At 39.8% G+C, this 15,098-nt stretch overlaps 1 protein-coding gene across 3 annotated transcripts in view; it reads right to left on the minus strand.

Annotated features, from left to right (window-relative positions):
- The window catches only part of enox2 (ecto-NOX disulfide-thiol exchanger 2), a 194,353-nt gene that overhangs the window by 117,816 nt on the left and 61,439 nt on the right, over nt 1-15,098 (minus strand). The window contains exon 1 of one of the 3 annotated variants that reach the window (XM_085433771.1): nt 8,913-9,245. The exons of the other annotated variants lie outside the window; for them this stretch is intronic. Within the exon in view, the coding sequence (XP_085289897.1) occupies nt 8,913-8,934 (22 nt within the window). The 5' untranslated portion in view covers nt 8,935-9,245. Of the gene's footprint in view, nt 1-8,912; nt 9,246-15,098 lie in introns of those variants that run through there. 3 annotated transcript variants of the gene reach the window in all.

Genomic DNA, 15,098 nt, shown 5'->3' on the forward strand with positions numbered 1-15,098 from the left:
ATCCACTGCAGTGTACATAAGGAGTCATTTCTACTTCAAGTAATTATGGGCTTGCACATAAGATTATAAATATTCTTAGCCTGGAGTTGTTTCTTGAAAAATGCAGTGAGCTCAGGAGAAAGCCATCTTTTCACCATAGCCTACAGGATATTCTTCCCCTTTTGATACCTTAGAGAACGGGTAACCTAATACCTAATATCCAGGAGGTTACAATAAGCCCAGAAAATGCTGCGGGACCCCTGGTTTGCCTGGTGATGGTGCTAAGCTGAGCTGCACTGAGCCTCAACGAGTTACCCTTGGAGCCTGGTCCAATTTTCTCTCAGTGCAGCTTCGGTCCACAGACCACACTAACAAGCTAAAGCTTCAACGCTCGTCAAAAAGGGAAGCATTTGGGTGCTCACTAGAGGCCAGAAAAAATACAGGCTATCGGTGCAACCCTCAAGATGGACACAATAATTAATCTTCATATCGATCCACCTCTTCGACTTCTGTTGGGACAGGCACAGAAAGCATGACTGAGAACCTGCTGTATGTTTTAGCTTTCTGAGAGGAAGGCAGGGAAAAGATTCTTCTTAGCTATTCCTCACACCCAGTTTCAAACATATACACACACTTTATCATCAGCCACCCTGTTGCATTAGATACATTTGACTTTGCCTTCAAGGAAAGCAAAACGAAAAAGGAGGAGAAGCTGATGTTTGAAGAAATAAAGCACAACGAGGGGCAGGATAAAAGGAAAATACTACAAGAAGGCAGTAAGAAGGACAATTTCAATCAAAGAAAACGGGACACAAAGAAGCCATGAATCATATTTTGGTCCATTTCAATAAGCTATATAAAAAGCTATAATATTTAACAGGATTTCTTTTGGAAGAGCTGTTTTAGGAGCCACCGTGAAGCGAGGTTCAGATGGTCGTCCATTCACCACCTTCTTGTTCCTACCAAGCCTCCTCTGACAAACTGCCTACCAGCTTCTGACATATGAGCCATAAAGTCCAATGCCACCATAAACCTAGAGCCATGGTGATTTGTGAATTCAATTACCTCTCTGTCTGTAATGGCTGTATTCAGTGCCCTGCTGTTAAGTCAGCTGTTGTCAGCATATGTCCGAAAGGTCACAGCTTCCACTTCGAACACCACTAAGCATCTAGGAATGATTATGTTAATTAATTTTTGAATTTACATCAGCAAACAACGCTATATGAACTGTGCAAAGCCAAAAAGAGAAACAACTATCGATTTCTGGGACTGACAGAAAACAATCAACAAGTATTTAAAGATGTGTAGACATATCAAGCTACATTTCCTTAAAGCCAACATATTCCTGCTTTTGGATATTCCTTAAAAGTCTTTATCAACATTTGAATCAAATAAAAATTGTCCATCAAGCATCAATGAAGACACTGGTATCGACTTCTTTCATGTCTTAAATGTCTGACTGAAACAGCAGTTTCATGGGCAATCCTGAGGATTTATGACTTCACACAGAAGCTTTTCAGTCCTTGGACCTTTATCTAACAACTCTCACCTCATATCAACACCAATATTGCTCTCAAATCAAGCATTAAATTGGCAATTTTTCTCCCTTATTAAAAAACCCCTATATTCCAGAGGTAACAGAGATGGGGTATGGCACACAGCAAAGATCTATGCTTACACTTAAAGCTGGCACTGAAAGCAGCTCCAGCTCTCTCCATCTCATCTGGATAGCCAAAACAAAACATACCTTGCTGCAGATGTACCGTATTAATATAAACCATTTTGCTTGGTATGTGCTTCGGTTACACTCCATTTGCTCATTTTTCCAGCATTCACTAAAACGCCTTTCATGAGAAGCATGAAAACTCAAAGAACAGGTGCAGTGGCAATTCACATGGCTCAAGCTGAACTGCTGAGTCCCTTTTTCACATTATCACAAGAATGTTTGTTGACACTTTGCCAGTGTGGTAACGGGTGTAATCTGAGCCTTAACCACACTAGAGGTGCTTTCTTAAATCGGGCTAATGAACAGCAGCAATGTCACTGTGTTTTTACAGAAAACGAGAATGATGTTGGAGTGAGAGATCAAATTTGGGACTCCTTATAGAGGACCTTTGTCCATACTCTGGATTATTTTTCTGTATGTTTGTTTCTTTAACTCTTCAGAAATAACAAGAACTCTACCAGAGTAACGCTGACTCTTTACCTGAACGATATCCTGACCAACTCTGCTTACGTGGATTACATATGCAATGTCATGAGCATTTATTTAACTTATTTAACCTGCAACATGTTGCATCAAATGATAAACTGTTGAGATTTTGGATATTTATTTCCCTAAAAACCAAAGTAAAAGGCCAGTAAAGGGTCTAATTGTGAACTTAATCCATCTATGTGCGCGTCCTGAATTTAACTCACACCAGTCATGTCGCTGACGTTCTTAGGTTCAACCAAATGCTGACCTCAACTGTCATTCCAATGTTCCAAAATAGACGGAGCTATAATTTAAAGAACCCAACTGGAAACTAAACCACATTCCTGGGTATAAAAAAAAGAAAAAAGAAAGAAATATATTACACTGGTGTTGTATCATCCTGCCATAAATGCTGACCTTTCATAAAAAAGAAAAAAGCTACAGAACTAATATTGGCCAGTAAGATGTGCTGAGTACAGAAAAAAAAAAACCTTGCATTTATCCAGCAGCGGGGGTCTGACTCTAGCCAGACTCAGTGCAGTAAACATGCAAGTACAGGGCTTCCTTTGAGCTGGTCTAGTTCCATTTCAGATAGGGTTTCCCCCCCTCTCTTCTCTGGTGCTATGAAAAGGTTCTACACAGTGGGGACCTTTGAGTAAGTGTTTGTTGATTCAAAATGGAAAGAAACACCCCAAAGAAAAATTCACCACAGAAATGTCTCTTGCAAATGGAAAATTCCAGGGTTACCCCAAGTCTTTCAACTTGATTTCCACACAGGGTAAAGGCATCATGTAAACATGGCTTAGAATATAAAGTTAGCGAGTCTTTCATAGCCATTCTATCATTCCATAAAAACACAGTTATTACTTGTAGAGCTTCACCAACAAGCAAAATGCCCCTAAAAGACAGAATACAGAGAACCTCGGCTACCCTATTAATAATGCATTCTTGGATCCATTCTGGTACCATTTTGTTTTCAAGCTCCTTCCCCCCCTTAAGCCAATCCTTCTTCCCAAAGTAAGAGCCATATAAATCCAAGCTCTCAGTCTCTATTACAGTAGAGTGATGGCTGCTTTCCAGACAAGCAACCTCTGGACACCCCTGTTCTTTGGTCCAAACTGCTGAACCATGGTCTAAGCTATGGGGGAAATGTTAAACATATCGATGCTGTGAAGGACAGATTTTGGCCAAGAGGGTCAGCTCCTATACAACTGATTCACAGGACAGAAGCAAAAGGGACATAAATACCATGCAACTTATTTTAATACATTTTGTCTCCTCCCAAATGAATCCACAGTATATGCAATACATTATTCTTACATTCAAAGAAAAACAAATCCAAATAAAATGGAACTGTGATATAGAAGTTACATTTAGTGGCTTGATTTATCGTACAATTGTAAGGGAGATGATTTATTGTAATACCATCTCTGAAGCAGCAGTGGGCACAATTAACTTCCAGGATGTACAACATTTGTGTCCTACATCCCTCTGGTGATCCATCATGGTATACATTTTGCTACTTTTAAGTATTTTGGGGGGTTTTTTGGCCCTGCTTGATACAGCACAAATACCTTAAAAATAAATACTAAGGATTATTATCCAAGAAGTACCACATTACCAGGTACAACCATTTCAGTCAGAGTTGTCTTTTCTTATCTTCCATTACTATGAAATGATACATCCCAAAAGAGCTATCATTATTTGTCTTGTACCCAAAACGATTTTCCTCATGGACATGTCATGCTAATGACAAGTTCCATGCTAATGTGTAAAATAAATCAGCTTGAAATCCGAGACTCACTAGATGATCACCAGCCCAGGCAGAGCATCAGCCATTTCCAGTCCCTGACCAGTGAGTCAGTGAATCTATATAAACAACTTTTTGTGTATTTGTTAGGATGCTGCTGCCTAATGTTGTAAAGGCTTAACCGGTCAATTATGACTGGTGTGTGCACCTTAGTTCAGCTGTCCCCAACCCACGGACCAAAGACCAGTACCTGTCCGTGAGTTGTTCGGTACTGGTCCTCGAGAGTGAAATTTATGGTTTTCAGGGTATTTCATCTTTATCGTTATTTTGTTATGATTTTATTGTTAACTCTGTTTCTCTGGGTCTTTTCCCGTGTGTTATGAATAAATCATCTTTTTTGGTAGCGGTACTGGTTTTATTTTGTTGTATTTAACCGCAACACCTTAAAATATCCAACAAAATATTGTTGGACATAAACCGGTCCGTGGCGCAAAAAAAGTTGGGGACCGCTACCTTAGTTCACAAAGCTAATGCCGAGGTCCACAAACCAAAGGTTGGCCAATTAGTTCTTATAAGCAACACATATAACATATAAAAGTTAGGAACAATATAAATTTAACTTGAGTTACGTTGTCTGTTATTAATCACCGTTCCATATCTGCCATGTTTAAATCTCTTGGAATTTATCTTTCAGTGCATAATCTTTTGACCAGACCTTTGTTAATCCTACTGCTTTCTTCCCCCTTTATGCAGGCCATGTCAGTTCAAATAGTATTGGTTTGAAGGGTCTGAACTGATTCGGCACAAGTGAAAGTGTGTTTACATTTAAGAGCGAGCCATTGTGAAATATGGGTGCACATGAACATTATTTGAGTGACAGGATCCAATCTCTTTGTTAAATTTTGGCTTAGCCTACCAAAACTCCCATGGGATTGCAAATTACACAGAATTTTTGAACCACTGCAGAAGACGTAAGTGTTCAGTATAGGTTTTTTGAGAGAAGTCATGAAAATGTCGAAAAGTTGTACAGCATCTCCCTGGTGAACAGAATAATCCAGCTTCTTCAAACCACTACTCTCTTGTCTTCTGCTCAAAGGGACTGTCAGCTGGGTTTAAATCAGCAGCACTGCAGCCACAATCCCATCTCACAAACTTTAAATGTAGAATAAGTCTGATGGCTCACTTCATCTTTCATGTAGCTCCTGAACTTGCTGTTGCAAAGTCCTTACCTCCAATTTCAAGGTTCTCTGCGTGGCTGCTTATCTTGAAAGTGATTAGTAATGAAGAGCTCTGTCGGTGATAGCATTGGAGCCCCCGAGTTGGTTGCCTTCAGACTGCCAAGCTCTCTTAGCTACTCAATACCAGATGGCAGGTTGAACTGCGGCTGCTGCCAACATTGCTGATCCTCACAGGAAACTTCCACAAGCTAATATACATTTCTTTAACCTGAACAGATTTTTAGCTTCACTTTAGCACTTCTGTTGTAATTCAGAGGCTGAACACTTAGACTAAGTTAAGTAGGATTCCTGGAGGGCACATACAAGTGAGCATTAGACACAGGAATTAGCAACATTCATTACACTACAGTAGGCTGCTACAGAGATTTAGGACCAGCAGTGAGGCGAACAATCAAGCCACCACACCAACAGTCTTAAACATCAGACTAACAGATGGTGCAGGAGTGATAGCACCGAATGAAAGGAAATAACTTGACAAAAGTAGCCAACCACCTTGTAAAAGGTGATATACATCATTTTCCTATTGGGAGCTTTGTAATGTGTTTCTAATGAATGGCTCTTGTTGTTTCAAGACAGAAAGTTAAGGATGAAACACTGTTATCCACAAATAAGGTTTATGGAAAACTTCTATGCATTTCTGCACTCTAAAACTTACCAATTAGTTTTAGTTATCAGTTGTCACAAGTAGCAGTATAACCCCAGGAAACAACAGCTGTTTAGAAAAACACCTAGGGTTAGTTAGGTCTCTCTAGATCATCCATATTTTTCACTCTTTAGATAAATGCAACAACGCCATCTACTAGTATTGGTAAATGGGAATCTTTGGGGGAGGAAAAAGTAGGCGCTTTTATAGATCTGTAAGCCAAACACATGACTACGTTTAGGGAGAGAAGGATTTAAACAGCTAGTGCAGCTGCATTTCTTGTAGTGTACTAAGGGAACATCAGGACATCCTTTAAGAGAAAACCCTTGAAATTCTGGCTGAAAATGAAACCAGTTGTTTCACTTTGACATGAGCATATCAAGGTCAAAATTCTGCACACACTGTTTTTGGCCATAATGACAAAACACACACTACCATAATCTCACTGGTCAAAATCTAATAGCAGCCCCTGGCAAAATTTGAACAGTACAAATATTAAAAACTTACTGATAATTCTGTGAGGTAAAATGGTAACATTTCTCTCTCTATATAAAAAGCCAGAATTCTAAACTATAAAGTTGCCAGCTTTACTTTTATTTATTCGATTTTTGACTGGATGCACACTACAGTGATACAGAGTACATGAAGTAGATAATACTGGATCCCAGTGAGGTTTTTCACCCAGTTCTACAAAATCCATAGATTCTTACCAATGAGTTAAAATGTTTTAGCCATATTAATAATGCCAGTACAAGCAGCACTACCCAGACTAGCTAGATTTGCCCAACAGACACCACCAAACACTTTACCAAAGCTTCTGAAGTGGAACTCACACTTTTTGAGTGCACAGCTCTCCTCATCAGTAATATGAAGAGCTTCCTACCTGTCTGTCAGTGCAACTCGGAGCAGTCAGGTGACAGAAGTCCAATGGGCCGGCTGAGTCAGTTTCATCCAAGAGTGGATGAAACTGAAGCCAATTGCTTTTCCATTTTAAACTGATATGCTCGTGATTGCCACAAACACTTCTTTCTGTGACACAAAGATTAATAAACTAGCAGGTCTCCAGTCAGCTGGCTTACTTTTCCAGGCCCAGCACACCTTAAATATAACAACAGAGTTTCTTAATAGTCCTGTGTAGTTATTATGGTATTTATCTTAGTTTCCCTTTTTTCACTTATAAGGCATGCGATTTGACTTTGAATTGCTAAGGCACAGAGAGAGCATCCTATGTGATGTCTACGTTTTAACTTACTAAACACAGAGCAATTTATGACGAGACCAAGTAAATTCCTGCTTAGTCAGGCTGTCACTGAAGTCGTTTTATTCACTATATCAAACATTTCCCAATCGTATAAGTCATATTTTTTCTTTTTCCCCGTCTTTTGTCACATTTTTCTCTCCGTCAGCCAGCACTGCTATAAGAGCTCCACTTAGAAACTGCAAATTGTCATGCAGCAACCAATTAAAATTTAAGAGTTTCCAAAGTTGCTAAATCTCCTGGCATTATACAGCAGTCCACTTTGTATTCAGTCTTAATTTGTTCTGCAGCACTATCATCCAATGCCAAAGAGAGCTGAAATATTTAAGCTGCTTCTCAAGCACTCTATGTACAACCTATAAATCCGGTCTCTCTGACAGATCTAGGGAGCAAAGTGCCTCCCCTCCCTCACGCCATTAAAGGCAATCTAAAGATGCTCTGCCAGTTGATCAGAGAGGACTAAAGCAGTGTGGAGGTAAATGGCTGTCACAAGGCCTGATGGACCTATTCTCTCCCAGTGGTCATAGGGAGGTACTCGACCTCCATCCACTCAATTTGATTCAAGGCATGTTTGTGCCTCTGGAAGGGGAGGAAATAGGAGAAGGGAACCGATCCTGTCTGTCTGTGCAAGATAAAAGAGAGTATAACGGAAAAATGAAACCCTCTAATTCACTGGACAAGAGCACTAGCCTCTGCCCCCCCTGAATCATTTGTTTTATTAGACTTATGTTTTTTTTCATCACTGCATAGTGACATAAAATAACCACACAAAAAAACCACCCCAAAACATTTAAAAGATGTTTAAATAAAGGATTTCAGATTGATGGTTGCTCTTCACAGGTGTGCCAACTTTGCTTTACTCCTGCATATACAGTGGGCAACAGGAAACCTTTGTTTAGTCACTACGCTCACTGCATTCGGAAATACGGCAAATTAATGACACGAGACTAATCTTTGAGACAAGTCATTGCTCAAGAAAATTAAGATTAGAACACTCAACAACAACAACAACAAAGCTGTGGGACATCTGTGGCAAATTTACCCTGACTATAAACAGAGGGCTGGCAGAATAACGCAGAGTAAGCAGGTTAATGTGAGAGTTCAAACAACATCGCTGCTTAATTAGATCCTGTGAGCCCAGAGAAAATGTCCCATTTCAAACAGAGCTTATGTGTCGCGGGGATTCCGGGAATAAATGACACGGAAATCCTAATTGTTGGACGTCGCAGCAAAGAAACCAAACAACTTGCTTACCCTGCGAGATAGGCCCATCCAGTATAATGTCTCACCAGGCTCGGTGATGCTGCCCAAACACAACAGAAACCGGACTGAATGGCATGTGAAAATATGCGATATTCAACAGCAGTGATCCGGCGTCAGCGTGGATTCAACCCATTCTGAAAACTTCCATCAATAAAAAAGCATATCTGGTTAGTCCAGATTAGAGCTACGACTCCGTTACAGGGATAACTGTAACATCCGCACAGGGAAATACTGCAGGTCATTTCTCATTATAAAGCTCACCCGTTGTACATCAAATGCTCAGACACGCGAAAAAAACAACGCTACCACAGTGGAGACGGGCAGCACGGCTCTTCTATTGCGGTTTCAAAAGCTGGTACACGCCCGACAATTAGAGACTAAACACAGCTAGGAAATCTCCAAGCCTGCTTTTATAACTTCCATCAAATAACGCAGATGAGCGACAAAATGTGGCAAAACGTGCGCTAACTGCCGTGCGCCAATACACTGTACTGTAGCCTGCAGCAGAATAAGTAGATGGGGAGAAATAAATAACATCTCTGCTGTTAATATAACCGGGAGTAGAATAAAACTTGACGCGTGTATACCTGTGTACTGCAAGAGAAACATTGTCCACAGAAGGCGGTGTGCGGTTCCCGTCGGTCCTGTGCTGTAGGACGAAGTGTATGAAGTGGAGGAAAAATCCTTGAATGGAGACGGGGCTTGTTCCTCAGTCAGTCCGCTCCGCTCGGCAGACTGGACTGCAATGAGAGCAGCTAGTCGAAGCGGGACCTTTTAGCTACGGCAGGCGAGCCCGCCCTCACGACGCGCCCGGCTGGTGACTGAAGGGGAACACTACAGTTCGCCTCCGACACACGCAGCGTGCAGGCGAACTGTTCAGGTTGAGAGCGTGTCCGTGGGAGCTAGCGTCTCTGGCAAAACTCCCGCTATTCACCGTGCTATAAAGCCGAGCCCGAGCTATGATGGGCTGTCAAGAGATGATGATGTTTTCACGGAGAGCTGAAGCCGAACTACCCCCCCTACGGCAAGTCACTCAAAGCGAACAAGAGAAATCACTAACACGCACCGGCTGCTGAGCTGAATGCCAGATAGACAAGATGCACATTTCCAACTTTGCATTTAAAAATCTCCTAAAGGTTCACCCAAGCAATGCATGCGCATGAAAGCCAGGTAATCTGTCCCAAACTTTTGACAGCTGTGCTTTGAAGAAGGTGTCATTCTGCAGCTTGCCGGTTGGAGGAGGAGAAGCATAGAGATTATCGTTCCAGGGCCATACTTAGCACGCAGACTGGGTGAGAAGCATCTCTTCCATTGCTGAAGCTGCAGATAATCTCTATGATTTAAAATAAATACATTAAGAGAGCACTCGTCCAACTAGTAAGTGATTATGCTCTTATTAAAAATGTGCAGGTTTCCACTTGCTACTATAATCTCTGTAAGAGATTTTCAGCAAATCTGTGATCGTGAGTAATTACACATATATAGTTTCTTTACTTCTACAGCCAGTCAGGTTTCTAAGGTTTCTCTGCGTCTCCATGATGGTTTCAGGAAAAAAGTGCATTTCACTGAAATGCTTCTGAAGATATGAAAAATAGTCTACATCTCTTTAATAAAGTAAAAAATGTCTCCACCTGTGTGTGTGCTTGTGTGTGTTTGTGAACAACCCCACTGAGGACTAGACTTTATTTAAAATTTCTACATTTCCTGGCTTTTATATAGCCCTGAATATCTCTGGATAAATACAGACCCCTTTTAGAACCAATTTGTTATTACATAATTTATATATCATGCAAAGAGCTGTAAATATCCAACATGCACACCTGAAGTCCCCATTTACAAAATTATTATTATTATTATCATCATTATTATTATGGGCTGATAGGGGGACAGCCTATTATTACGCCTATGTATCATCATAACAGACTACAAATGTTTACAGATGTTCACTAAATACAAATCTGTAATAATTAACCAATTAGTCTAAAAGTAGGCTTTGTTAGCCACACAATCTGTGCTGCTAGCTACTGTTAATTTTACTGCACAATTTAAGACCACTTAAATTGATAATCTGATTGGCTCAAAAGTGCATGTGCGTGTTATTTTCTACTCAGTATTTAACTGCCATTTTATATGATCAAACAGCCACATGAATGCCCATTCTATGAAGTTTAGTTTTTAACATCAAAAAAGATGTTGTCTCTATTCACCATCTATTTGTTTGTCACTTTGCTTCTTTGTCTGGGCCTCTGAACTGTCACAATAATCATCCTCCTACCCTTCCAATATGAGCAATATAAGGCTGCCGAACAGCTGATTAGTTCACTTAAGTCTTATGTTTGGAGTATTATGGGCTCAGTGGCAGTAGCAGTCTGTTGGTCATCTACCTGCAGAGATCACCTGTTGTCAGATGGGGGCAGTGTTAAAAATATGCGCTACAACCGTTCTGCAGGTGCTGTTATTGGTCCATCGTCAGCCAGCTGCCGAGAAAAGTGAAGTTCTAACATACAAAGAGCTGAAGCTGCAGTCACTGTCTGTATGTTTCATACTGTAATTTTTCATCTTTGATGCGTTTGTTTGTTTTGTCTCTGGCTTCCCTTTCAGTTGGGTTGCTTATTTATAAGGGGACATTTTCAACCAAATAGACACAACTGCGCTAACACAAATTTGATTTGATTCCTGCATTTTGTCATTGCTTGCAAGACAGGCAAGTGATGACAACATAGAGCCATCTGAATGGAGTTAAAACAACAGCTATGTGTGATCTGGAAGTCTACTAGATCTTTCAATTTTAACCCAATTTTGACTTGTGGGATACTGAAGTCTTTTAAACATCTAAGTAACAGAAAATTGCTGGATGGAGACATTCAGCTGATGCATTTCAAGGGACCCAAGTAAATGCAGTGTCCATTTTAAAATCACTTTGGATGAGCAGTTTTCAAATTTTGACTTGAAGAGGTTTTCTTTTAACTGCGTCAAATGACTTCAGTCACTCATTTTGCATGGATTAGCAGTTCTCTGGAAAGCTGCAAATGCACAGACAAATGTCTGTGTGGGTTTCAGTTCTTTGCCTTTCCCCCCAAGTGTTCATCAGATGTACTTCAGAGTTGCTGGGTGACCTTTCAGGATGTGAACTTCACTGTCGTTCGTATGAGCAGTTCCCCCAACGTAGCTAAAACTTCATGCTTTCATGCATGCATTTCATGCTACGCTTTCACAGCTTTCCGTGCATGTGAGAAATTTAGGAAAGATCATTAAAGTGCAGAAATAAACTACCAACAAATTCTCAGCCTCTGGGAAAAACTGCCATGATATTTGGGCAGAATTATTAAAAGTTAAGTGAACGCAAGCCTCTAACACAAGGCACATTTCAATGTGATTGTTAAACAGCTGCATCAGATAGCATTAGCTGTGCTCCACAGGTTCACTTAATGTGTTTTGTGTTTATTAGCAGCGACGTGTTTATTGAGATTATCCTTTTAGCTGTCCTCATTTTTTTTAACAATAGCAGACAACATATGTGCCTGCTGGCTTTCACACCCACCAAATGCCGATGATCTGGCATGATCTGGGTTGCACTAGTTGTTAAAAATGACTGAAACTTCTGCGACTGTAAACACTGTTTTGGTTTGATCAACACACAGTAATAAGATTAATTACCCAAGCAAAACAGCAGAGCAAACACTATTATGCTTCCATAATTAGCCACAAGCTGTGTACAGAGACATGAAAAACATCCATGAGAATGTTTCTGAAATGTATGACTGCAGTGGTCACTTGATCCTCTTATCCCTGATCCCAAACACTCCCCCTTGAGACAACAACATTACCTGCCCACTGTTTATGCTAGTAAGAATAAATAAATAAATGCAAGATTAAAACAGTGTATACACAACATTGTCATTCGTCGATCAAGGCTGGGGTACAGCCATGCTGCATGCGGAGCACCTAATCTAATCAAAATCTGGTTGAAATTTGATTAAGGTGAGGTACTACAACATCGTCCTTGTGCCATTCTTGTGGCAGGTCCCCACGTCTGCGACTGTTTCGATGCCAGTGCAGTGCAGGTCCTTCTGTACAGGACCATAACCACAGACTTTTTTGGCCAGTATTTAGTCCTGATATGTCCCCTACTGAGCACGCTTGGGACACGATGTTCATCAGAGGCAATCAGAACCAATGACCATTGCACAGCTGCAGGCTGCAATCATCCCAGAATGGAGACCATCTCCTTTTTCTGACTAGTACATTTGATTCAGCCTCTAATGGTTAACACCTGAGGTTTACTGTTCGTTTAAGGTGAAATCAACAGTGTGTTCATTTTGGAAAATTTCAAAAACTGTAACCATTTTTCCTGCCAACATTCATGTTGTAGCTGTTGTTTTAAGTACCAGTCACTTCAGCTAACGTGAAACTTACAATTAGAAAGATAATATCAGCTTTTGTTGAGAATGTTTTACTGAGCTGTCAAATCAGCTGCTAACAATAAGTCAGTACTGAGTAACAGCTTTTCTACTTTAGTTTATACCAAAGTGATCAAGATATCACACTGGTAATGCACTGGTAATATACAGCCTCAAAATGACCATAAAGCTATTGCATTAAATGCTTTCATTATAATAACTTCATATACATATAGTACTACTAATCCCTTGAGCAGGTCTGCTGATTAACATGCTTCAATTCTAATTTAAAGCCATTTTGTTGTTGTACGTGCAGCATGTGGTTTAAAATTGTCTTGGTGAAATATTCAAGGTCTTCCCTGCATGTATGATGCACTCAAGCATCGACATTGCCATTCCAGATGTTCAAGCTGCCAATATTAAAGGCTGCATTGTTACATTTCTCCAGATTCTGGTATTCTGATGATATATTATGTACTTTAAATAATGAGATAGTCATCACAATTTTACACTGATGAACATTATTCAGAAAGTGCTGCATCATTTGTAGACGCAGTTTTCTGCAGATTGGTGAACCTCTGTCCATCTTTACTCCTGAGAAAATCTGCCTCTCTAAGATGCTCCTTTCATACCCAATCATGTTGCTGACTAGTTGCCAATAAATCTAATTAGTTAATTCCTCCAGCTATTTCGTTTTAGTACCAATTACTTGTCTAGCCTTCTGTTGCTCACTAACTTTTTGAGACATGCTGCTATCAAACGAGAATTCATGAACACATAACTCCAATTTTAGCCAAATTACATTGGCTCCCTGTTAAATATCGTATAGATTTTAAAATTCTTTTGTTCACTTTTAATATTTTGAATAATTTAGCGCCCAGTTATCTTTCTGATTTACTCCATCCATACAATCCCAACAGAGCACTTAGATCGTCCAACCACAGGCTCCTAGCACAACCTAGGACTCGAATGAAGTCGAGAGGCGACCGGGCCTTTGCATCCGTGGCACCCAGACTCTGGAATAACCTCCCCGTTCATATTCGCACTGCTGAGTCTATCCAGTCTTTTAAATTACGTCTTAAAACTTATTTTTTTACTTTGGCTTTTGTTTCTGTCTAGTTGGCTGTTTTAGCTTGTTGCGTTGTTACCTATTGTTTGTTGTCCTCTTTTATTGTTTGTTTTAACTGTCTCATGTTTTTATTGACTGTGAAGCACTATGGTCAACACTGTTGTTTTAATATGTGCTATATAAATAAATTTTGATTTGATTTGATCAAACATCTATTTTTCGTGAAATAATAAGATGTGTCATTTTTAAAATCTGATATGTTTTCTATGTTCTTTTCTCAATGTGGGTGTATGAGCTTGGAAAATCATTGCAATCATACTATACTGTCAGGAAACTCAGCTGACATTCCCATCGGATGTTTCATACATGTCATGATTTATTTAATTAGTCTGTTTATGCTGAAGGTTCCTTACACCAAGTTTCCCACCTCTATCAAGAACAAAACCTTCTTTGTGATATCTGATTGGTTTTTTAATGTTTCAGTTGAGTTTTATTTGAAAATAAATAAAAAAACACTATAACCTGCAGAAAAAAAGGAGAAGCGTATTGCAGGACTGTTGCATTGCGTAGGTTTCGAATTGAAAGGCTGTATTCAGACATGCACATACACACAAAGATGCATGCATATACACAAGCCAAAATTGAGGTTGTATAGTTCAGGTCAATAAAAGCTAGATACGTTTAGGAAATAGCCACTGTGTCAAATGATTTTCCCTTCTGCCCTACCAATACCTGGGTTTCCACTGCCATCGCACAATCATTTCTAAGGTAAATAAAAGTATTTACCAAAGGCCAGAGTTCCATCACCCTTTTCCAAAACACAAAATTGCCCTCAATTTTCCATCCACTGTGAAGTCAGAAGAACACTATTCCACAAACAAGGTATTGGGCTCATTCAAGTACAGTTACGACAGTACGCACTACTACTCTGTCTTTCTTCTAGCATCAGTAAATATTGTCAGTGACTCTTTTAACAGCTTTAATGATTTCGCCTTTGACAAACAGCAGTGTTTTATCAGTATACAGTTATTTCCTGCCAATAAAATCCACAAATTCACCTGCTGCTGGATGTTGGTTAGGATATACCTCAAATGAGCCAAGTAGAATTCATTTCAAGTATGAGAAACACCTAAACTGTCACACCACATGACAGATACGCTCTGCAGGTACGGTTTACCAAGAATATAAACTGCAGGCAGCACAAAAACAACTTCTTACTGATTTCCTATTGTATGCAGAGTTATAGTCTCAGTGTTCTATCATTTTGTAGATAGAAACTCCACTTTTTCAAAATAAAACATATC

This window comes from Copadichromis virginalis, linkage group LG2 (genome assembly GCF_057382275.1).
Source record: "Copadichromis virginalis isolate Kocher_CV1m ecotype Utaka linkage group LG2, C_Virginalis_male_GT1.1, whole genome shotgun sequence".
NCBI lineage: Eukaryota > Metazoa > Chordata > Actinopteri > Cichliformes > Cichlidae > Copadichromis > Copadichromis virginalis.